Source organism: Pristiophorus japonicus, chromosome 2 (assembly GCF_044704955.1).
Source record: "Pristiophorus japonicus isolate sPriJap1 chromosome 2, sPriJap1.hap1, whole genome shotgun sequence".
NCBI classification, from domain to species: domain Eukaryota; kingdom Metazoa; phylum Chordata; class Chondrichthyes; family Pristiophoridae; genus Pristiophorus; species Pristiophorus japonicus.
Genome location: NC_091978.1, coordinates 209,350,232 through 209,374,614, shown reverse-complemented (window position 1 = coordinate 209,374,614; position 24,383 = coordinate 209,350,232). Strand labels below are relative to the sequence as shown.

At 45.3% G+C, this 24,383-nt stretch overlaps 1 protein-coding gene across 5 annotated transcripts in view; it reads left to right on the top strand.

Moving 5' to 3' along the window:
• Positions 1–24,383, top strand: part of LOC139243544 (uncharacterized) — a 333,845-nt gene that overhangs the window by 294,590 nt on the left and 14,872 nt on the right. For all 5 annotated transcript variants that reach the window (XM_070870793.1, XM_070870792.1, XM_070870790.1 and 2 more), the window contains 2 exons: positions 4,727–4,845; positions 14,123–14,258. In XM_070870793.1, the coding sequence (XP_070726894.1) occupies positions 4,727–4,845; positions 14,123–14,258 (255 nt within the window). The remainder of the gene's footprint in view (positions 1–4,726; positions 4,846–14,122; positions 14,259–24,383) is intronic.

Below are 24,383 nucleotides of genomic sequence, written 5' to 3'. Positions count from 1 at the left end.
CCTACCGGGGTTAAGCACCCTCTTAGAGCCCCGACATGTGTTATTGCACAAAGGTGAGAACTGGGTATGGGGTAAAAACCCAAGTAATTGCTTTTGAAATAGCCAGAAACATTTTATGCTCCAACAAGCTGCTTGTATTGTATAACAAGTGTAAAAGACTTGTGCTAGCATGTGCTGCGTCGTCGTATGGAATCGGGTGTGTATTACAACAAGCTAACGTTGCGGGGAAGTTGCAAACTGTCGCCTATGCTTCCAGGAGCTTGTCCAAGGCCGAGAGGGCCTACAGCATGATTGAGAAAGAGGCTTTAGCGTGTGTGTTCGGGGTAAAGAAAATGCATCAGTACCTGTTTGGTCTCAAATTTGAGCTGGAAACCGATCACAAGCTCCTCATATCCCTGTTCGCTGAAAGCATGGGGATAAATATTAATGCCTCAGCCCGCATACAAAGGTGAGCACTCACGCTATCAGCGTATAACTATACCATCCACCACAGGCCAGGCACCGAGAACTGTGTGGATACTCTCAGTCGGCTACCATTGCCCACCACGTGGGTGGAAATGGCGCAGCCTGCAAACTTGTTGATGGTGGCGCAGCCTGCAGACTTGTTGATGGTCATGGAAGTGTTTGAAAATGATAAATCACCAGATTAGGACTTGGACCAGCCAAGATCCTCTGCTGTCCCTAGTAAAAAACTGTGTACTGCATGGGAGCTGGGCCAGCATCCCCGTTGAAATGCAAAATCTAATCAAGCCGTTCCAGCAGCGAAAGGACGAGCTGTCCATTCAGGCAGACTGCCTGTTGTGATGTAACCGCGTAGTGCTACCCAAAAAGGGCAGGGAGACGATCATCTCGGATCTCCACAGCACACACCCAGGTATAGTAATGATGAAAGCGATAGCCAGATCCCACGTGTGGTGGCCCGGTATCAACTCTGACTTTGAGTCCTGCGTACGGCAATGCAGTGTGTGTGCTCAGTTGAGCAACGTGCCCAGAGAGGCACCACTAAGTTTGTGGTCCAGGCCCTTCAGACCATAGTTGAGGATCCATGTCGACTATGTAGGCCCGCTTCTCGGTAAAATGTTCCTGGTGGTGGTGGCTGCTTTTTCAAAATGGATTGAACGTGAAATAATGTCAGGAAGCACCGCCACCGCCACCATTGAAAGCCTGAGGGCCATGTTTGGCACCCACGGCCTGCCTGACATACTGATCAGTGACAACGGGCCATGTTTCACCAGTGCCGAATTTAAAGAATTCATGACCCGCAATGGGATCAAACATGTCACCTCAGCCCCATTTAAACCAGCCTCCAATGGGCAGGCAGAGCGGGCAGTACAAACAATCAAACAGAGCCTTAAACGAGTCACAGAAGGCTCACTCCAAACCTGCCTATCCCGAGTACTGCTCAGCTACCGCACATGACCCCACTCGCTCACAGGGGTGCCCCCGGCTGAGCTACTCATGAAAAGGACACTTAAAACCAGACTCTCGCTGGTTCACACCAACCTGCATGGTCAGGTAGAGAGCAGGCGGCAGCAACAAAATGTAAACGATGGTCGCGCCACTGTCACGGGAAATTGATCTGAATGACCCTGCGTATGTGCTAAACTATGGACATGGTCCCAAGCGGATCGCGGGCACGGTGATAGCTAAAGAAGGGAGTAGGGTGTTTGTAGTCAAACTAGACAATGGACAAATTTGCAGAAAGCACCTGGACCAAACGTGGCTGCGGTTCACAGACTGCCCTGAACAACCCACAGCAGACACCACCTTTTTCGAGCCCACAACACACATCCAAAGGATTAACAACACCACGCCGGACCAGGAAATCAAACCCATCACGCTCAACAGCCCAGCAAGGCTAGGTTCACCCAGCAGCCCTGCAGGGCCAACAACACGCCAGCCCAGCGAGGGCAAGCCAACACACCAGAACAGACATTTGTACCGAGGCGGTCCACCAGGGAATGATAGGCTCCCGACCGCCTCACCTTGTAAATAGTTTTCACTTTGACTTTGAGGGGGAGTGATGTTGTGTATCTGTAAAGCATGCACTCCCATGTTGCGCCACCAGGGATCCCAGCATCCCTTGGGAGCAATGTATATAAGCCGGCCCCTAAGGCCTGTTCCTCACTCTGGAGTGTCTTAATAAAGACTGAGGTCACTGTTACTTTAACTTCCCTGTGTGCAGTCTCATCTGTGTTAGGAACACAACAATTAGGATTGAGAGTGACATTAGTGGGAGAAAGACTAATGTAATAGAATGGAAAAGAGCAAATTATGAAGAAATGAGGGTGGAACTAAAGAAAGTAAACTTGGAGAAAATCTTAAAAAATCTTTTAAAGGATAGTTAATAGAGTTCAAGAGAAATGTATTCTACTAAAACCCAAAAACAAGCAAGCTAATTATGGGGCACCGTGGATGAATAAAGAGCTAACGGGGGAAATTGAATCTGAAGAAAAAAACATATAAGAAGTACTTAGGTACTAAAGGAGAGGAGGACAAAAGAATACAAAGAACTTGGGAGGGAAGTTTTAAAAAACCCATCAGGAAGGCAAAGAGAAATTACAAAATCAGATTATCAAGGAATATAAAAATAAATAATAAAGTGTTCTATAGACACATAACCAACAAAATTAAAATTAAAGTAAGGATAAGGCCACTAAAGAATGAGCAAGATAATCTCCCAGGTAAGGAGTCATTGGCCACACACCAATCGGGATGTCTAGTGCGAGCTACTCTCCAGCTGCCGCCGCTGGAAGAGAGTCCGCACACCAAAAATAAATTAGGGGGAACATTGGTAATGACAGAAAAATGGCAGAAGTATTGAATAACTACTTCGGCTCAGTTTTTACTAAAGAAAATAACAAAATAGACACATCACTAGAGGATGAGCTTAAAATAAATATTAATACAGTTGGGATAGAAAGGAAGAAACTAATTGACAAACTAGCAAAATTAAAAAGGATAAATCCCCAGGTCTGGACAGTATGCAGCCACACATACTCAAGGAGACTAGGGAGCAGATAGCAGACACACTAGTTTATATATATACAAAAGTTCCATAGAAGGGTGGGAGTAGTGCCAGAGGATTGGCGGACAGTAATGTATTTCCAATATAGAAGAAAGGAGATAGAACAAAACCTGGGAACTATAGACCAGTCAGCTTACAGTCCGTGATAGGAAACATACTGGAAGAAGTGACAGAAGAGCATCTAGAGACCGAAAATATAATAAAAAAATAGTCAGTATGGATTCCGAAAGGTTAAACCATACTTAACTAACATAAGAAATAGGAGCAGAATTGGCCATTTAGCCCCTCGAGCCTTTCCATTCAATGAGATCTTTTATCTCAACTCCAATTGCCTGCACTATTCCCATATCCCTTGATTCTCTTAATATCCAAAGATCTATCGATCTCTGTCTTGAATATACTCAACAACTGAGCTTCCACAGCCCCCTGGGGTAGAGAATTCAAAAAATTCACAACCCTCTGAATGAAGAAATTTGATAGTAGTCTCATAGTTACTAATAAGTTCAATAGGGAAATAAGGAGAAATACCTTTACTCAGAGTGGTTAGAATGTGAAACTCGCTACCACAGGAAATAGTTTAGGCAAATAACATGCATGTTTTCAAAAGGAAACTAAATGAGTACATGAGAGAAAACGGAATAGAAAGATATGCTGAAAGCCTGAGATGAGGTAGATAGAATGGGAGGAGATTCATGTGGAGTATAAACAAGGGTAGTTAGGCCGAATGGTCTGTTTCTGTTATTTATATTTTATGTAATACTCTGACCATTACACATTATTTTTCCCATCTCTCTTTGATCTATAAAAGGGCTCTCCTAGCTGTCACTGTGTAAAGTCTCTGAACCATACAGCCCAAGAAGATGCCTGATTCACCCTCTGGTCTATGTTATTTCAGTGGGAGAAGCAGTAGTAGTATTATAATTCTCTGCTTGGCCTCTGGGTTAGGGAGAGGAGAATGTCCAACATGTTCCCACTCCTGACTGCTGTGCAGTGACCGCTACTGCAAATGTTTTACATGTGTGGACACTGGGTACAAACAAGATTGAGCTGTGCTGTGTTATCCTCCACGACTGGACAACCTACAAGCACTCACTGTCAAGGCTCACGAATGGATCATGACATTACTTGAGCTTAAGCAATGTACTGGAGGGTGACCAGTGACCATGGAACAGCACTACAGTGAGAGTCAATATCAAGTCAAAAAAATTGTAATGTCTGTAAGCTTGCAATGTTTGTAGCTCCACACTGTGGATGTGGATATATTGTGTACTGCAACTACAGAGTTAATAATTAAACTGAAGCAGCAGGTTCCGGAGACTTCCGAGAGAGCTGCCTGCCATGTTAGAAAGCTGTGTGTGCTTGTGCTCTGTGAAAATATCACAAAAATGAACGAAGGATTGGTTCTTCCTGCCGCCTTCTATCAGTTCCAACATATTAACATCAGAAAAGAGGAAGAAAAGACCATGAAGACCATCATGCTTGTCCCAACCAGTTGACAGTGCAACCTTGCACACTGTCCACACACCACCTAGCAACATTTGCAGCAACACGAATATCTGCCCCATCTCTATTCCAACGTTGACGGAGCTGTGTGTATTCGAGTCATTTCTGGTTTATCTCAGCCTTCAAAGATTTTCTTTTTTTTTAACCATTGCGATATAATTTTACAGAACTTGTTCAAGCTCTTTTTGCCTACAGGAATGTGCCATTAAGGATCTTAGCAACTTTCTTGCCCTGCATCTTGAAAAAGACACTGAAAAAATGCAAATCCTTGTGCGCCAGGCAGCTGAAGCAGAGTTGGATGGAGCCATTGGCTGGTAAGTGCATTCAAAAACAGATTATTTTTAATGTCTGGAACTCTGAATGAATTGCAAATTAAAGGAGTTTCATCTTCAATTTATTTTCTCTTTGGTGAAATTACCACTCTTTCAGGTATTTCCTGCTGCTCCTCTTTCTTCCTGTTCCACATACTGGAATAGATTTTACCTTTACCGCCTGGGAGTAAAATGTTATCTGGGCAAAGCACGCAGAATAAAATCAGGTGGAGAGGAATGCACGATGCACGTCCGTAACACAGCCTGCCTGATTTTGGTTCATTTCAACTATTTGGCTACTTGCTTGCCAGGGTCAGTTGATAACGGTGGAAGTGATTTTTTTTTAGACGACAATTCTTGGATTGAAACATTGCTTGCCACTGCTTCATTTCAGCCCCAATTTGGAACTATTTTGTCCACTCGATAGTTACTGACCCGGCCTTCACTCTGCTTCTTTGCAGAAATTTCTGGAGTCTAAATTTAATTTTCACCTAAAGCCACTGCAAAGGCAGCAACATGAGTTTCCCCAATAGAGTCCCATTATTTATGACAGTAAGAAGAGAAGAAATGTAGCAAGTTAAGGCATATAACATATTATACAAAGAGGGTGAAACAATCTTCCCTGTACTCAGCAGCCTGAATGTACAGACCCTGGTGCTCACAGCAAGTACATATCCAGGAGCTGTGCATCAAAAGGCTACACTTCAGTAAGGACATCTTGGATGATCTCTGTCAACCTCCACAATTCAAACTGCTCTCCCAATGACTGCTACAGCCACCTCAGCCCTGAACTATTTTGCCCTGGATCTTTTCAGGGTGGTACGAAGCCATCAATGCTTATGAGGAAAAAGGTGCACCAGTTACAACCAACATTATACAGAGCAGCAGCAACGCTAAGAGGAGGCAGACAAACTATCTAACTGGCTGCAAAAGCAATCCACACCCAGATTACTATGAAGACATTTTCTGTTGATTGACAACTGCAGACTGCCTAAGCAGACCAAATGAATTGATCCGCCCCTTTGCTCTTGCCTAGTTGTCCCAGCAGGATGCACTCTCTTGGATTGTTCCAAATTCAGCCAGCTGACATAGATGCTATTAGACATAACTAGTAAAGGACATTTCTTAAATGTTTATCAGCATTACCCCTATCGTGGGGGCTTACTCTATCCTAATGGCCTGCTTTCTGTTGGTGCCCCTGCATAATGTGGCGCTCCTTCCAGGTGCTCTCTGAGGGCCAAGGTGCAAGAAGTGACTGGTTACAAACTAGGACAATGAGAGAGCTCTCATCTCTGACAACTGAGTCCTGGGAAGGACCGACTGCAGGTTCCAATTCTGTTGCTGCTGCCTGGGAAAACTGACTCCACTCCCTGCGTGTGCAGGTATCTGAGAGGGCTGGCTGGAGGGCTCCAATGTGGTGTTACCTGTGAGCAGACTCCTGCCATGCCACAGAGGGTCTTGTTTCTGGCTGGTCAATGATCAGCTGTAGGGCTGAATTCAGGCTAACCGGTCTATAATTACTCAAAATAGAGTATGAGAGGAAGCTTGCTGGGAACATAAACACTGACTGCAAAAGCTTCTATAGATATGTGAAGAGAAAAAGATTAGTGAAAACAAACGTAGGCCCCCCCGTGCATTCAGATTCAGGTGAATTTATAATGGGGAACAAAGAAATGGTGGACCAGTTAAACAAATACTTTGGTTTTGTTTTCACGAAGGAAGACACAAATAACCTTCCGGAAATACTAGGTGAGCGAGGGTCTAGTGAGAAGGAGGAACTGAAGGAAATCCTTATTAGGCGTGAAATTGTGTTAGGGAAATTGATGGGATTGAAGGCCGATAAATCCCCGGGGCCTGATAGTCTGCATCCCAGAGTACTTAAGGAAGTGACCATAGAAATAGTGGATGCATTGGTGATCATTTTCCAACAGTCTATCGACTCTGGATCAGTTCCTATGGACTAATGTAACACCACTGTTTAAAAAAGGAGGGAGAGAGAAAACGGGTAATTATAGATCCGTTAGCCTGACATCAGTAGTGGGGAAAATGTTGGAATCAATTATTAAAGATGAAATAGCAGCGCATTTGGAAAGCAGTGACTGGATTGGTCCAAGTCAGCATGGATTTATGAAAGGGAAATCATGCTTGACAGATCTTCTGGAATCTTTTGAGGATGTAACTCGCAGAGTGATCAAGGGAGAACCAGTGCATGTGTTGTATTTGGACTTTCAAAAGGCTTTTGACAAGATCCCACACAAGAGATTGGTGTGCAAAATCAAAGCACATGGTATTGGCGGTAATGTACTGACGTGGATAGAGAACTGGTTGGCAGACAGGAAGCAGTGAATCGGGATAAATGGGTCCTTTTCAGAATGGCAAGCAGTGACTAGTGCAGTGCCGCAGGGCTCAGTGCTGGGACCCCAGCTCTTTACAATATACATTAATGTTTTAAATGAAGGAATTGAGTATAATATCTCCAAGTTTGCAGATGACACTAAACTAGGTGGCGGTGTGAGCTGTGAGGAGGATGCTAAAAGGCTTGCAGGGTGACTTGGACAGGTTAGGTGAGTGGGCAAATGCATGGCAGATGCAGTATAATGTGGATAAATGTGAGGTTATCCACTTTGGGGGAAAAATATGACCTGAATGGAAGAATATTATCTGAATGGCGGCAGATTAGGAAAGGGGGAGGTGCAACGAGACCTGGGTGTCATGATTCATCAGTCACTGAAAGTTGGCATGCAGGTACAGCAGGCAGTGAAGAAGGCAAATGGTATGTTGGCCTTCATAGCTAGGGGATTTGAGTATAGGAGCAGGGAGGTCTTACTGCACTTGTACAGAGCCTTGGTGAGGCCTCACCTGGAATATTGTGTTCAGTTTTGGTCTCCTAATCTGAGGAAGAACGTTCTTGCTATTGAGGAAGTGCAGCGAAGGTTCACCAGACTGATTCCCGGGATGGCGGGACTGACATATGAGGAGAGACTGGATCAACTGGGCCTTTATACACTGGAGCTTAGAAGGATGAGAGGGGATCTCATAGAAACTTATAAGAGGACTGGACAGGTTAGATGCGGGAAGAATGTTCCCGATGATGGTGAAGTCCAGAACCCAGGGGACACAGTCTTAGGATAAGGGGTAAGCCATTTAGGATGAGGAGAAACTTCTTCACTCAGAGAGTTGTTAACCTGTGGAATTCCCTGCCGCAGAGAATTGTTGATACCAGTTCATTGGATATATTCAAGAGGGAGTTAGATATGGCTCTCATGGCTAAAGGGATCAAGGGATATGGAGCGAAAGCAGGAACGGGGTACTGAGGGAATGATCAGCCATGATCTTGAATGGTGGTGCAGGCTCGAAGGGCCGAATGGCCTAATCCTGCACCTATTTTCTATGTTTCTATGAATTAATGGTTCCAGTATGATCCTGTAAATCCTGAGATATGCTACTCTGCGCCCTAGCCCCATGGGGTTGTGGACAGAAGACACTGTGCTGCAGTTTGGCCTCTGAAGCGTCAAGGCCAGCTGTCTCTGCATCCATGGAGTACACACTCACTGGTCTTCGGGCCTTTATGTTGCAGGGAGAGACAGCTGTAGATGTGTAAGGAGTTGCCACACACTCAAGGGTACTACAGTGCTAATATGGTTCCCTTATGGTTCAGCTTAAGATGGCAGTGGACTCTACCAGTAACCCTGCTACTTGCTGCATGTGCTGGGAGAACATTCTCAGTGCCTCGTCATATGTGTGATCCTCACAAAAGAAAAGAAAGACTTGCATTTATATAGCGCTGAGCCACGGCAGACACCGTGAAGCACTCTTCTTTTCAAAGCAGCATCCCAGCGATCAGAGTCCTCAGGAGCAGGATTAGGCCACCTGTCCCCTCGAGTTGCTCCATCATTTAATAAGAACATGGCTGATCCCATCATGGACTCAGCTCCGCTTCTCTGCCGCTTCCCATAACCCTTTACTCCCTTATCACTCAAAAATCTGTCTACGCCTTAAATATATTCAATGACCCGGCCTCCACAGCTCTCTGGGGCAGAGAATTCCTTAGATTTACAACCTTCCGAGAGAAGAAATTTCTCCTCATTTCAGTTTTAAATGGGCGGCCCCTTATTCTGAGACTATGCCACCTAGTTATAGTTTCCCCTATGAGTGGAAATATCCTCTCTGCATCCACCTGTCAAGCCCCCTCATTATCTTACATGTTTCAATAAGATCACCTTTCATTCTTCTGAACTCCAATGAGTATAGGCCCAACCTACTCAACCTATCTTCATAAGTCAACCCCCTCATCTCCAGAATCAACCTAGTGAACCTTCTCTGAACAGCCTCCAATGCAAGTATATCCTTCCTTAAATACGGAAACCAAAAATGTACTCTGTACTGCAGGTGTGGCCTCACCAATACCCTATACAGTTGTAGCAGAACTTCTCTGTTTTTATACTCTATCCCCCTTGCAAAAAAGGCCAACATTCCATTTGCCTTCCTGATTACTTGCTGTACCTGTATACCAACTTTTTATGTTTCATGCACAAGGATCGCCTCTGTACTGCAGCACTTTGCAATTTTTCTCCATTTAAATTATAATTTTCTTTTCTATTTTTTTCTGCCAAAGTGGATAACCTTACATTTTCCCACATTGTACTCCATCTGCCAAATTTTTGCCCACTCACTTAGCCTGTCTATATCCCTTTGCAGATTTTTTGTGTCCTCACAATTTGCTTTCCCACACATCTTTGTATCATCAGCAAACGTGGCTACATTACACTCAGTCCCTTCATTTTAGTCATTAATATAGATTGTAAATAGTTGAGGACCCAGCACCGATCCCTGCGGCACCCCACTAGTCACTGTTTGCCAAACGGAAAATTACCTATTTATCCCGACTCTCTCTTTTCTGTCAGTTAGCCAATCCTCTATCCATGCTAATATATTACCCCCAACCCTGTGAAATGTTATCTTGTGCAGTAACCTTTTATGTGGCACCTTATCGAATGCCTTCTGGAAATCCAAATACACCACATCCACTGGTTCCCCCTTATCCACCCTGCTCGCTACATCCTCAAAGAACTTCAGCAAATTTGTCAACATGATTTCCCGTTCATAAAACCATGGTGACTCTGCTTGATTGAATTATGCTTTTCCAAATGTCCTGCTACTGCTTCCTTAATAATGGACTCCAGCATTTTCCCAAAGACAGCTATTAGGCTAATTGGTCTCTAGTTTCCTGCTTTTTGTCTGCCTCCTTTGTTAAATAGGGCATTACATTTGCGGTTTTCCAATCCGCTGGGACCCCCCCAGAATCCAGGGAATTTTGGTAGATTACAACCAATGCATCCACTTTCTCTGCAGCCACTTTTAAGACCCTAGGAGACTTGTCTGCCTTTAGTCACATTATTTTACCAAGTACTACTTCATTAATGATAGTGATTGTATTAAGTTCCCTTGATTATGCACTATTGGTATCTTTTTAGTGTCTTCTACCGTGAAGACCGATACAAAATATTTGTTAAACATCTCTGCCACTGTTCTCCATTATTAATTCCCCAGTCTCATTCTCTAGGGGACCAACATTTACTTTAGCCACTCTTCCTTTTTATGTACCTGTGGAAACTCTTACTATCTGTTTTTATATTTCGTGCTAGTTTACTTTCATAGGGCCCAAGTTTCCGCCCTCTGTAAGAACGGCGCACCTCCATAAGGTGCGCCGATTTTCTGGAATAAAAAGGGCACCGAAAACTTACCTTGTGATTCTGCGAGCTCCTCAGGTCATCTTCGTGCTTGGCGTGGCACAGCATAAGGGATGTGCGCGCATGAGCAGTGGCTCCTCGCCCCCGTGGCTGCGTGGGAGGGGCCCAAAGCACAGCGCCCCTAGCCCTGGCCGAATGGGCTCCCCGGGTGAAGATCGGACTTGGGCCTCCCTCCCGTTCAGTTCTCGCTCCCCCCCCCCCTCCTGTTCAGCCTCCCCTTCCTCTCCCTCCCTCCCCCCTCCTCTCCCCTGCCTCCCTCCCCCTCCTCTCCCCCCGCCTCCCTCCCCCTCCTCTTCCCCCTCCCCCCTCCCACCTCTCTCCCCCCACCCCTTGCTGTCAGAAACACAGAGAGACACTGACAGAGAGAGAGAGAGAGAGAGACACTGGGTGGGCCCCATCCCAGCACACTGTTGGAGGGCTCCCAGTGCTGCAGTCAGTGAGTAGAAACTTAATTTTTTATTTGATTGATTTTTTTTTTTTGATTGATTTATTGGTTGATTTATTGATTTATTTTTCATTTATTATTGATGATGGTTCTTTATTTGTAAAAGTGGTGTTTAATGTTTGTAAACCCCCTTCCCCACCCCTGTATCTCTCATTCCCTACGCCTGATTTATAAGTGTAGGCAAGGTTTATCTGATCGTAAAAGATCTACACTTACTCCATTCTAAGTTAGTTTCGCTGCCTAAACTTGCAAAACAGGCATAAATGGCTGGACATGCCCCCCTTTGAAAAAAAATCTGTCCTAAAATGAAACTATTCTAACTCACTAGAACTGGAACAAACTAAATGCCGAGAATTGTAATTTCTAAGATGTTCCATTCAAACGAGTTGCTCCAAAAAAAATAGGAGCAACTCAGACCGAAACATGGGCCCATAATCTATCTTCCCTCTCTTTTTCAATTTTTTTAATCGTTCTTTGCTAGCTTTTAAAAGTTTCCCAATCCTCTGGCCTCCCACCAGTCTTGGCCACATTGTATGCCCTTGTTTTCAATTTGATACCATCCCTTATTTCGTTAGCCACGGATGGTTATCTCTTCTCTTACAGTCGTTCCTTCTCATTGGGATACATTTTTGTTGCGAGTTATGAAACATCTCCTTAAATGTCTGCCACTGCTCATCAACTGTCCCACACTTTAATCTATTTTCCCAGTCCACTTTAGACAAGTCTGCCCTCATACCTTTGTCGTCTCCTTTATTTAAGCTTAGGACACTGCTTTGAGAACAAACTTTCTCACCCTCCAACTGAATTTGAAATTCAACCATGTTATGGTCACTCATTCCTAGAGGATCCTTTACTAGGAGATTGTTTATTAATCCTGTCTCATTACACAGTACCAGATCTAAGATAGCCTGCTTCCTGGTTGGTTCCGCAACGTACTGTTCAAGGAAACTATACTGGATACAATCTATTAACTTTTCTTCAAGGCTACCCTGGCCAATTTGCTTTGTTCAATCAATATGAAGGTTTTCATTTCCCCCAGTGCTGCTATTGCCTTCTCCTTATTCTTTGACTTTTTTAATTTTCGCTCACCTGAATCCTTCCTCCCACTAATTAGTTTAAAGCCCCCTCTACAGCCCTAGTTATTTGATTCGCCAGGACCCCAGTCTCAGCACGGTCTAAGTGGAGCCCGTCCGAATGTAACAGCTCCCTCTTACCCCAGTACTGGTGTCAGTGTCCCACGACCAAAACCCACTTCTCCCACACCAGTCTTTGAGCCATGTGCTTAACTCTCTGATTTTATTTACCCTATGCAAATTTGCTCGTGGCTCAGGAAGTAATCCAGAGATTATTACCTTTGTTCTGCTTTTTAATTTGGCCCCTAGCTGCTCATACTCCCTCAGCAAAACCTCTTTCTTTGTCCTTTCTAAGTCATTGGTACCCACGTGGACCACGACAACTGGATCTTCTCCCTCCCATTCCAAGTTCCTCTCCAGCCCCGAGGAGATGTCCTTAACCCTGGCATCGGGCAGGCAACACAGCCTTCGGGACTCACGCTCTCGGCTGCAGAGAACCCTATCTATCCCCCTAATGATACTGTCCCCTACCACTACAACATTTGTTTTTACTCCCCCCACTTGAATGACCCCTGTACCATGGTGCTGTGGTCAGTTTGCTCATCCTCCCTGCAGTCCCTGCTCTCATCCACACAGGGAGTAAGAGCCTCGAACCTGTGGACAAGAGCAAGGGCCGAGGCTCCTCAATCCCTCCATCCCCTGAATCCCCATACCTTCCTCACTCGTAGTCACACCCTCCTGTCCCTACCACGGATCGAATTTGAATTAATTAATCTAATTGGATCGCGGCGAACCTTGTGAATGCTGCGACAACTGACATTTTCAAGACTGAGATCGATAGATTTTTGTTGGGTAAGGATATCAAGGGATAATAACAAAGGCAGGTAAATAGAGCTGAAGTACAAATGTTCTGTTCAGCAAAATCAGGTTCCTCTTCCCTTTCTTGCTCCTTTGGCTCCTTTATGCTCTTTGCTTCACCCAATGGAGGTGAGGTTGGGGGTGGGGAGATTAGCGTGGGGCTGGAGGGAACCTCCCCGTGGGGAGCTCGGCATGAGGCTCAAGCCATTTAAACTCCCAGGCCTCATTTGAATAAAGCAGAACAACCACTCGCCTGCAAAGGGTAGGTGTCATATCAGGGTCGGTGACAAAGGAGGATACATTCAGGATTATTAATAGAGGAACTAAGAGCAAAAGTTAAAAGAAAATGGTGCTCACAGCGGGTTATTAGAACATGGAATGCTTTCCACAAATAGCTTATGAGGCAGAGTCTATAACATCATTTAAAATCAGATAAGTAGATCTAATACTCATCATCATCATAGGCAGTCCCTCGAATCGAGGATGACTTGCTTCCACGTCAAAAACTTCACAGGTATTTCAATGAAGCACCTAACTTTCCAGGTCCCGAACTAAATCTTGAAGGCTAGAAGATGCGCGTGCATGGATTTTTTTAACGTGTGGTGCTCGTTGCACACCAGCCACCACACGGACTTGACAGAGCTAGGTCTTGATCCAGTGGCAAGGATTAACCAAGACGAGTGGAGACCTGCTCTGCTGCACGGGCCTCGTGTGCACACATATCGCAGTGTGGGCTGGCCCGTGCTGCCCCTGGGCCTCTGGCCCCGAACTCACGCCTCTCCTGGGCCCCGATCACATCACTCTGCAATCACTCACTGCTCCTTCGCCCCAGCCTCGCCGCTCCTGGTGTACCTGCCCACACTCCAATCACCAACCTGGACCTTGATGATGTCCCTCTTCACTGCCATTGCTCTCCTGCTCCAGCACGTGCTGCTCCCTGGAGTGTTATGCTGCTCCTTCCGCTCCCCGGCCTGCTCCGATGGCACTATTACTGGCACTGGCTTAAATGGCGTTCCTTCTGTGCTGTCATTTCTATAATTCTACAACAGTAGTCAGATAGATCATCTCTTTCCAAACCTAGAGAAAAGTTGATTTTTTTTTCAGCTGTCTGCCAATCTTTCCACTCTGTATAACAAATCGTATTGTTTTTAAAGGTACATGGGCAAGAAAAGGCTTCCATTTGCTGAAATAAAACTGCACAAATTGTTCCAGGAAGGACTTGTAGAATCTCTGAAACAACTTCTACAGCAAGTTTACTGGATGAAAAATCTTGAGGAAATGAAGGAAAAGGTATTTATTTCTTTCATCTTGTATGTATTGAATGTAGCGGAACATGAACATCTATTTCCATTATTTCACTTTATGTATCCGTTATAAATAGTATTGATCCATATTTATTTATGTTCCCAAATCTCCAATTTTGTTATGAATTATTTGTGCTTTCATGTACATTTATTCAAACTTGACTCCAATCTTTTGGAACACTAACCCATATTATTTTTCCTAGTTTTCTCATTTAGCTTTGTGATATCCCTTGTGCCTTCTACAGCAGTGTTTTATCTAGTGCAAAGCCTCTCTTTCCTTTCTCTTCTGGAGCCCTGGCTGATCTCCACCTAGCAGGAAAACTAAGGCCAATTGTTTATTTTTCTTATTTAATAGTTTATTTATAAAGTCCAGCCAATACAGAGCATAACCCCAAGCCACTGATCCTAACCTTCCACACCTGTGATCAGTGACTCACCCATTGTTCCCTCTGTAAGTTGCTCCAAAGTCTGTACAGCTGAGCTCGTGCTAGCTTCGAGTGGTGTAGGTCATGGCACAGCATGAGCACGTGGGCATTGCTTTTAATTTAATGAAAATGAAAATTATTGCCAGTAAATGTATTCAATCATCATTAAAACTCCTATCTTTTGGACTGCATTTGCACCACTTTACTGAATAAATGTAGGTTAAGAATGTTCTTCTGTGAAACTGTTTGGGCTGAACATCCATCCCTGCTGAACCATCTGGACTGGATTTTCAACTTGGCCGGAGAGGCAGCAATGGCAGTGATAAGCTCTTCTGGGTGGGCAGCCAGCTTCCAGCTCCGAGCCGGGACTTTCGGGGCCAATTTCGGCAGGGTGGAAGGCAACACCCCTGGTCCACCCCTGGCGACACCGGCTCCATTTTTAGCTCCCACCCAACCCGTAGCGCTGTGTAGAGCGCCGTGCTGGGATCGCTTTTGAAAGCAGGTGGTCCAAGCTTTAGTGACTGCAGTGAGGTAAGTATTATTGACCTCAGGTAAGTGTGGTTGTTTTTGATTTTATTTTTTTTGCGATTTATGTTGTGGTGGCTTGATTTATTTATTGAGAATGTTTTTGGTGTTTTTTTTCAATGTTTTTGTTTCTCCCCAGGCGCCTCTTACAGCGCTCCAAGGCTGGCTGCTCAGCTCGGGATTTTCACATGCTCAGCCGGCCTAGCGCCCTAAGAGAGGTGTGCAACACCTCCCTTACCGCTCCGCCCCACACTTTTTGGCAACTTAAGATGTTTATCCCATCTAATATTCAATCAAGTTAGTCAGACATGACTTTCCTTTAACAAATCCATGCTGACTTTCCTTGATTAATCTGTGCCTTTGTAAATGACGATTAATATTGTTGCTCAGAATTTTTTCCAATAATTTGGCCACCACTGAGATTTGGCTGACTGGCCTGAAATTACTCGGACTATCCCTTTCTTCCTTTTTAAACAATGATACAATGTTAGCAGTCCTCCAGTACCACACCTCTAGCCAAAGAGGATTGAAAAATGACGGTCAGAGCCTCCACTATTTCCTCCCTTGCTTTTCTTAACAGCCTGGGATACATTTCATCCGGGACTGGTGATTTATCTACTTTCAAAGTTGCTAAACCCCTTAATACTTTCGCTCTCACTATGTTTATCCCATCTAATATTTCACACTCCTCCTCAACTACAATGTCTGCATTGTCCTTCTCTTTTGTGAAGGCAGATGCAAAGTATTCATTAAGAACCAGACCCATTTCTTCTGCCTCCGTACACAAGCTTCCTTTTTGGTCTTTAATATGCGCTACTCTTTTTTTTAGTTATTCTCTTGCTCTTTATGTATTTGTAAAACAGCTTTGTGCCTTCCTTCATTTAAGTTGCCAATATTTTGTCATGCTCTCTCTTTGCTTTCCTAATTTCCTTTTTAATTTCACCCCTGCACTTTCTATACTCATCTAGGCTTTCTGCAGTATGTCGCTCTCGGTATCTCACATAAGCTTCCCTTTTTTGCCTTATCCTATCTTGTGTTCCCCTTGACATCCAGTGGGTTCTAGATTTGGGAGTCCCACCCCTTTGCTTTGTGGGAACATATTTGTTCTGAACCCTCACTATCTCCTCCTTGAATGCCCCCGACTGCGCTGATACTGATTTACCTTCAAGTAGCTGTTTCCAGTACACTTTTGCTAAATCACATCTCAGCTTAGTAAAATTGGAGAACTTTTATTCCTGATCTATCTTTGTCCTTTTTCATAACTATGCTATGTCTAATTGAATTATGATCACTACCACCAAATGCTCTCTCACTGACACCCGCTTCCACCTGTCCACCTCATTCCCTAAACCTAAGTCCAGAACCGCTCCCTCTCTTGTTGGGCTTACTACATACTGGCTCAAAAAGTTCTCCTGAATGCATTTTTCATTTTAAGAATTCTGCGCCCCTGTACCGATTACACTGATTTTATCCCAGTTAATATTTGGGTAGTTGAAATCGCCTACTATTACTGCCCTATTGTTTTTGCACTTCTCAGAAATCTGCCTACATATGTGCTCTTCTATCTCCCTCTGGCTATTTGGGGGTACATTCCCAGCAGTGTAATTGCCTCTTTTTTGTTCTCCCGTTCAATCCATATAGCCTCATTTGATGATCCTTCTAACATATCATCCCTGCTAACAGCTGTAATTGTTTCTTTAACCAATATTGCGACTCCCCTCCTTTTTTATCGCCCTCTCTAACTTGTCTGAAAGCCCTATAACCAGGAATGTTGAGCTGCCATTCCTGCTCTTCTTTCATCCATGTTTCAACAACTATGATATCATACTTTCCTATGTCTAGCTATGCCCTCAGCTCATCTGCCTTAGTCACTGGACTCCTTGCTTTGAAGTATATACCACTAAGAACTGTCAAACTCCTTTGTTGTCTATTTTCTAGCCTTTGTTTTCTCTGCTTTCCAAACTCACTTACGTATTTACTGCCTTCCATTTCCAGCTTTGTTTTTCTCCCTTCTGAATCTACACTCAGGTTCTCATCCCTCTGCCAAGCTAGAATACAGAATTGTCTAAGGGATCGAAAACAGAGAATTGTAGTGAATAGGAGGTTTACATTGGTGTTCTCTAAGGTTCAGTACTAGGACCACTGCTATTTTTAATATACATTAATGAATTGGACTTGAGGGTACAGGGCACAATTTCAAAATTGGCAGATGACACGAAACTTGAAAGTGTAGTAAACGGTGAGGAACATAGTAATAGACTTCTAGAAGACCTCGACAGGCTGGTGGAATGGGCAGACACATGGCAGATGAAATTCAATGCAGAGAAGTGTGAGGTGATACAATTTGGAAGGAAGAATAAGAAGAGAACATACACATTAAATGGTACAATTTTAAAGGGGATGCAAGAAGCACCCTGGGGGTGCTTGTGCACAAACCTTTGAAGGTGGCAGGGCAGATTAACAAAGCAGTTAATAAAGCATATGGGATCCTGGGCTTTATAAGTAGAGGCATAGGGGCTGAAATTGCCCCTCTCGTTAAAGTCTGTTAGCACCTCAAATCGGCGGCCATGCTGCGGAGTGCAATGGCCGCCGAGTTCACGTTAAATGGCCACCGAGATCGCTATTGCCCTGATGCGTTTTAGCACCACTTCCCTGCCGGTGATGGACAGCACTCCTAAGCGCATCATCACTGCGCGCACCGCCGAGGTGCTGGGCCGGAAGCCCCTTTGCCCTTCAAAAGTCATCTGGCCGCTCGCGGTGCCAAGAGTTGTTTTTTTCGAGTGGTGCATAGTTGCTGATGCACACTGCCAGATTGCCTTAAAGGGTTGGTGATTTGATTGGATTTAGCGTCAGCAACTTTTTTGCATTCTTTGACTAGCAGTGCAAGGCTACAGTGTGCGCTGCTTTGCGAGTGCTGGAGGCACCTTCCACCTGCAGAACAAGGTGGCCACTTCGGGGAGGCTGTGTTGGTGGAGGGCTTTGAAATGGGGGCAATGCTTACAGACCAACGCCTGCTGTGCATTGTGCGTGAAGCCGAGGCACAGAGGAGAAGGCTGCGCTGGGGGCAACAGCTGCAGAGGCAGCGGGCAAGGGCCGCAGGCACCGTTGCAGACCAGTATGGAGAGGGCCAGGGGGATGGCCACAGAGGGCAAATAAGAGGTGCCACACGAAGACCCTTAGCAAGGGCCTCCCCAAGGAGGAGAGTCAGTTACGCCCCCGCCCCCCCCCCCCCCCCCCCACCACCAGATAACGGATGAGCAGCCAGGAGGCAGCTTGCAGCGGAGCTAGATGCTGGGCAGCAGCAGCCTGCAGAGTTGGAGGAGGCAGAACAGCAGCAGGGAGCAGCCAATAGCAAGACAGCCACACAGAAGTGGGGGTGAGAGGGCATATCGCGGAAGGGTCTTCCGCCATCAATTCGCAAAGACAGATATGAGTGATGATCAGTGCCTGCGCAGACTGAAATTCCGGAAGGACGTCGTCACTGAGATCTGTAATCTGCTGCAGCCAGAATTGGAGCCACAGACATGGGTGAGGACAGCCTTGAGCGTGGCATCGAAGGTCATTGTAGCCCTCAACATTTATGCCACAGGCTCGTTTCAAGCTGCCACTGTGAACATCTGCAACATTTCGCAGTTTGCAGCCCACACAGCGATACGGGAGGTGACAGGTGCTCTGTATAGGAGGGCCGACGACATCTCCTGCCCCAGAGAGAAGCAATTGGAGCGCCAGATTGCATTCTTGCAGGGCCCAGGGGATCACTGACTGCACCCACGTAGGTCTCAGGGCACCCCACCAGGCTGAAGAGCAATTCAGAAACCGCAAGGGCTTCAATGTACAACTCATTTGCGGCCACAACCGCAAGATTCTGCAAGTGGATGCCCGGTTTCCTGGCAGCAGCCACGACTCTTTCATACTGTGCCAGAGCGGTGTGCCACGCCTCTTCACTGGTCCCAATGAAGATTGCGGCTGGCTCCTCGGTGACCAGGGCTACACACTGAGCACTTGGCTCATGAATCCTCTGCGCTACCCTAGAACTGATGGGCAACTCGCGTACAGTGAGAGTGTGACGGCCACCAGGACCATCATCGAACACACTATTGGCATTCTCAAACACAGGTTCCGTTGCCTGGACTGCTCAGAGTGGGGTGCTGCAGTATTCGCCTGGGCATGTCTCCACATTTGTGGTGGTATGTTGCATGCTCCACAACCTGGCCATCATGGGGGCTCAGCCATCGGAGGACGAAGCAGCAGTGGCACCTGCGGAGGAGGAGGAGAACCAGGATGCGGGTGTGCAGCTACGCAGCAGGTGGCGTCCCCATCCTAACCTTGCAAGGGAAGCACAATGCCGTCTCATAGCTGCCCGGCTCACACAAGTCAATGCCCACTTAAGCCTGCATCTGGCCATTTCCATGGACCAACCTGTGAGCTCTCTCACACACTATTCCTGCACACTGAAATGAGAGACCTGATCACAAATTCCAAACACTAAATATTTATTAAAACCTAAACAATGGGTCTCCAAACCACTCACTTAATCCATTATCACGCTTGTCCAACTCCTTATTACTCCTCTTACGCAAACCTATCCTTACACTACGCCGCAGTGTCTCCCCTGTGACTGCCTCACGGCTTTGGGAAGACTGCTGTGTGTGTGCAGAGGAAGCTGCAGATGTCCTTCTCAGACACCCTCGACCAGCTCTGGCCCTGGAAGGCTGGCTGCAGACTGTGCCGCATCCTCCTGTGCGCCTTCAGTCGAAAGTGGCTGGGGTGAAGCCATACTTGGCAGCAATTGCGGAGTGGCAGGTCTCGACTCAGGGCTGCTGTGAACTGGAGAGCCCACATCAGTATCCTGGTCCGGGGAACCAGTGCTGCTCCCCCGGGGCAGCACCCCACCTCCTCCACCAAGCTGCTGGAGCACAGGTCGGTGAGGTGGGGTGGCACCGTTAGGTCCCCGGTGGACCGGGGTGGCCCCAGCCGCAATGGCAGCAGTCAGATCTCACGTAGCCTCTAGCTGAGACTGCATGACAGCAGCCACACTCTGGAAGCCATCAGAGACAACAGCAGTAAGACGCTCCGTGCCCTGTTGCCCAGAGTGCATGAGAGCACTCTGAGCTTCCAGAGCAGCGGAAATCCTGGGCAAAGAAAGGTCGAGGAACTCAAGACACAGCTGCAAAACCTGCCCTTTAAGGCAGCCAGGGAGCTGCATCGTTAGCATGATGGTGTGCATCAAATGGATAGGAGGGGAATTTTGCGGTGCAATCTCCACTCCGCAGGCACACTGCTGAAAGCAGCCCTTACCACTGGGAATTAACACTGCTCCGTTTCGGACAGAAAAAAGCGTAATTTCTATTTTATTAACACCGCATCCAGATCGGCGGTAACGGACAGTCAAATGCGATGCATTTGCCCCGTTTCGGGCGAGGGGCAATCTCGGCCCCATAGAGTCGAAAAGCCAGGAAGTTATGCTAAACTTGTATAAAACACTAGTTTGGCCCCAGCTGGAGTATTGTGTCCAATTCTGGGCACCACATTTTAGGAAGGATGTGAAGGCTTTGGAGAGCTTTACTAGAATTGTTCCAGGAATACAGTTACAGGGTAGTCTAGAGAAGTTGGGGATGTTCCCCTTGGAGCAGAGAAGGCTAAGAGGAGATAATGGTGTTTAAAATCATGAAGTATTTAGACAGATTAAATAAAGAGAACCTGTTTTCAATGGTTGAAGGAGTGATAATGAGAGGGCACAGAATTAAGGTGATTGGCAAAAGATCCAGAGGCAACATGAGGAAACACTTTCTTACACAACCAGTGGTTAGGTTTTGGAATACACGCCTGATAGGGTGGTGGATACAGATTCAATAGTAGCCTTCAAAAGAGAATTGGATAAATACTTGAAAGAGAAAAATTTGCAGGGATATGGGGAAAGAACGGGTGAGTGATACTAACTGGATTGCTCTTCGAAAAAGCTGGAGCAAACTTGATGGGCCGAATGGTTTCATTCTGTTCTGTACTAATCTATGATTCTATGAAAGGTCATCGACCTGAAATAATATTTTGAACACTTCCAATGATTTTCTGTCGTTTTACGCATTAACAGATTTGCCCAATTTACTGTGGACAGTCTTTGTCTCTGAAGTCAGCCTTAGCTAAATCTAGAATCTTGTGTAGCTGTTTCGCATTACTTCCTTTCAAACACAACAATGAACCCAATCATATTATGATCATGATTAGATAAATTTTTTCGCATCGTTAGGCTGTTAAATAAATTTGGTTCATTGCTCAATATTAAATCTAATATAGCCTGCTCCCTTGTTGGTTCGAGGACATACCCTGAACACACTCACAAAATTCAGGTGCTAGTCTGCTTATCCCAATCTATGTGAAAGATAAAACCCCCCATTAAAACTACTGTCTTTACTCCATGTTTGTCTAATCTCTGCCTATAAATCTCTGTCTATGAATACATTGCGCTACTTCACAGCTGCTACCAGAGGGCCTATACATGACTTCCACTATAGTTTTAAATCATTTTTTTACTTCTTAATTCTACCCATAAAATCTCCACTGTCTGTTTACCACTTGTTATATCGTCTCTTATTATAGAAGTAATTCCATCCTTACTCACTAATGCTACTCCTCCATCTCCACTAGATTTCCTATCCTTCCTGTAGACCTTATAACCTGGTATATATTCAGTTCCCAGTCCTGACTATTTTAACCATATATCAGTAATGGCTACCATTACTTTCTAAGTTGAATTTGTGCCTGCACTTCATTCAAGTTTTTCCTTCTACTTGTATAAAGTACTGTACACCGTAACCTGTCCTCCTGCTCTAATGTTGTTGTCTCACACGTTTCTTATTTCTCGCTCGTGATTTATTTACTTTACATCTTTCAGTTTTCCCTTTACCTGTAGTGCCTAACGCAAAATTTCTGACTATTACTCTACTCGCTTCCTTTTCATTTGTTTTAGACTTATTGGCCATGAAATTCGACCTCTTAGCACCGGCTGATGAGGCCAGTTTAGGTAAAAAAAAATAGCAGCCGCCTCGCTTCTGCTCAATTCTAGCACAGAACACGGCAGCTGCCATTTTGGGCAGGTTGTCAGCGCTACCGTTGCCTGTGCTCGCTGCAAATACGGTAATTAGTCAGATCATGACATTGATCAGTGTGCAATGCTGAACTGACGTACAACCTGCCATTTTGGATGTTGCCACTCCGTTTGAGGCCCTCTCCACAGCACGCACAGCTGAATGTGTGTTCAGCTGTATGAAGGACCCCCCCCCACCCACCACCAGCGCTTCTTAAAGGGACACACGCAACTTTCAGGTAAGTTTAGATTTTTGCTTTTGTACTGGTTTATTTACATTTTATTTGAGTAGTGGCTAGGTGTAAATAATTTTAAAAGTTGTTAAAGTGTGACGGGGGTGCAGGATGCTTGCAAGGCTTTGGCTCTTAAAGGAAGGTTTTGGCTCTTAAAGGAAGGATTCTGAGAACACCACATGCTCCCAGTTATGGGGGCTCTCGTTGCAGTTTCTTCTCTCAGAGGGTTGTAAATCTGTGGAATTCACTGCCTCAGAGAGATGTGGAAGCTGGGACATTGAATAAATTTAAGACAGAAATAGACAGTTTCTTAAACGATAAGGGGTTATGGGGAGCAGGCCTGAATCCATGATCAGTTCAGCCATGATCTTATTGAATGGCGGAGCAGGCTCGAGGAGCCGTATGGCCTACTCCTGTTCCTATTTCTTATGTATTCCTAGTCGATCTCCCTCCCAAGTACTAACCAGGCCTTACTCTACTTAGCATCCGAGATCGGGCTCCCCCAGACCAGTATGGCTGTAGGCACTACAAACCTGTAAGCGTTCTCACAGGTGCATACATTACAACATGTTTCTCTGATCTCCGTATTTATGCATCCTGCTTATGATCATTGGAACTTAAAGCCTCATCCACCTTTGTGTGGGAGATTTGATCATCCCTATTACTCTTAATCAAATCCAAGATGTTTTCTCTCCTTGTTTGCTCTTTTACAAACTGAGTCAAAAAACAATCTTCCATTAACTCTCGAAATTCCTTCCCTGTCTTATCAGTAGAGATATTATTGTCCCAGTCAATTTCTGGTAAGATAAAACCTCCAACTACTGTAGTTGGACCCTGACTAGTCACCTTCCTTATCTCATCCACAGTTCTAGATCAAGGCTTTTTTCATTGCCTGGGAGTATAGAGCACACCCCTGGTCATAGTTTACCTCTGTTATCATCTATTAGTTCCTTCCTATTTTTAATAGCTTGATAGACATTGGAAAAGATTGCAATTACTAATAGCTGTCAGATATCGAGACAAAGAAAGAACTTGCATGTGATTGGGACCAAAAGTCTGCAATGTTTGCAGTGCATTTGCGGTGTGATTTAAGTGGGCACGTTGGATTTTGCGGCTGGACCCAGTTATGACATGTGCGACACATTTAGACTACCGGGGTTTGTTCATTTGGAGGCAGGCAGTTTTTGTGTCTGCCCAATTTCCAGATGCTGTTAGCAAAAGAAGAGAGAATGCCCAACAGTTTGACTTCTGTTGTTCCAGTATCATATACGCATGCATGAAGTTTTTTTCTACGCCATGGAAAATTCAATCATATGATGTTATGGAGACAGTACAGATTTGTAGAACTGGAAGAATATGTCAGATTAAATACTTGCACCAGTGAAAACCTTATCAGACCACCTAAATTGATATATTCCATCACAAATGTTTTTCATAGAGTAATATAGCACAGGGTCATCGTGTCTGAGCTGGCTCTTTGAAAGAGCAATCCAACTTGTCCCATTCTTTTCTCACAACCCTGCAAATCATAGAATAATCATAGAATCATAGAAGTTTACAGCACAGAAGGAGGCCATTTCGGCCCATCGTGTCTGTGCCAGCCAACAAGAGGTTATCCAGCCTAATCCCACTTTCCAGCTCGATGTCTGTAACCCTGCAGGTTACAGCACTTTAAGTGCACATCCGAGTACTTTTTAAATGTGGTGAGGGTTTCTGCTTCTACCACCCTTTCAGGCAGCGAGTTACAGACCCCCACAACCCTCTGTGTGAAGAAATTTCTCCTCAAATCCCCTCTAAACCTTCGACCAATTACTTTAAATTTATGCCCCCTGGTTGTTGATCCC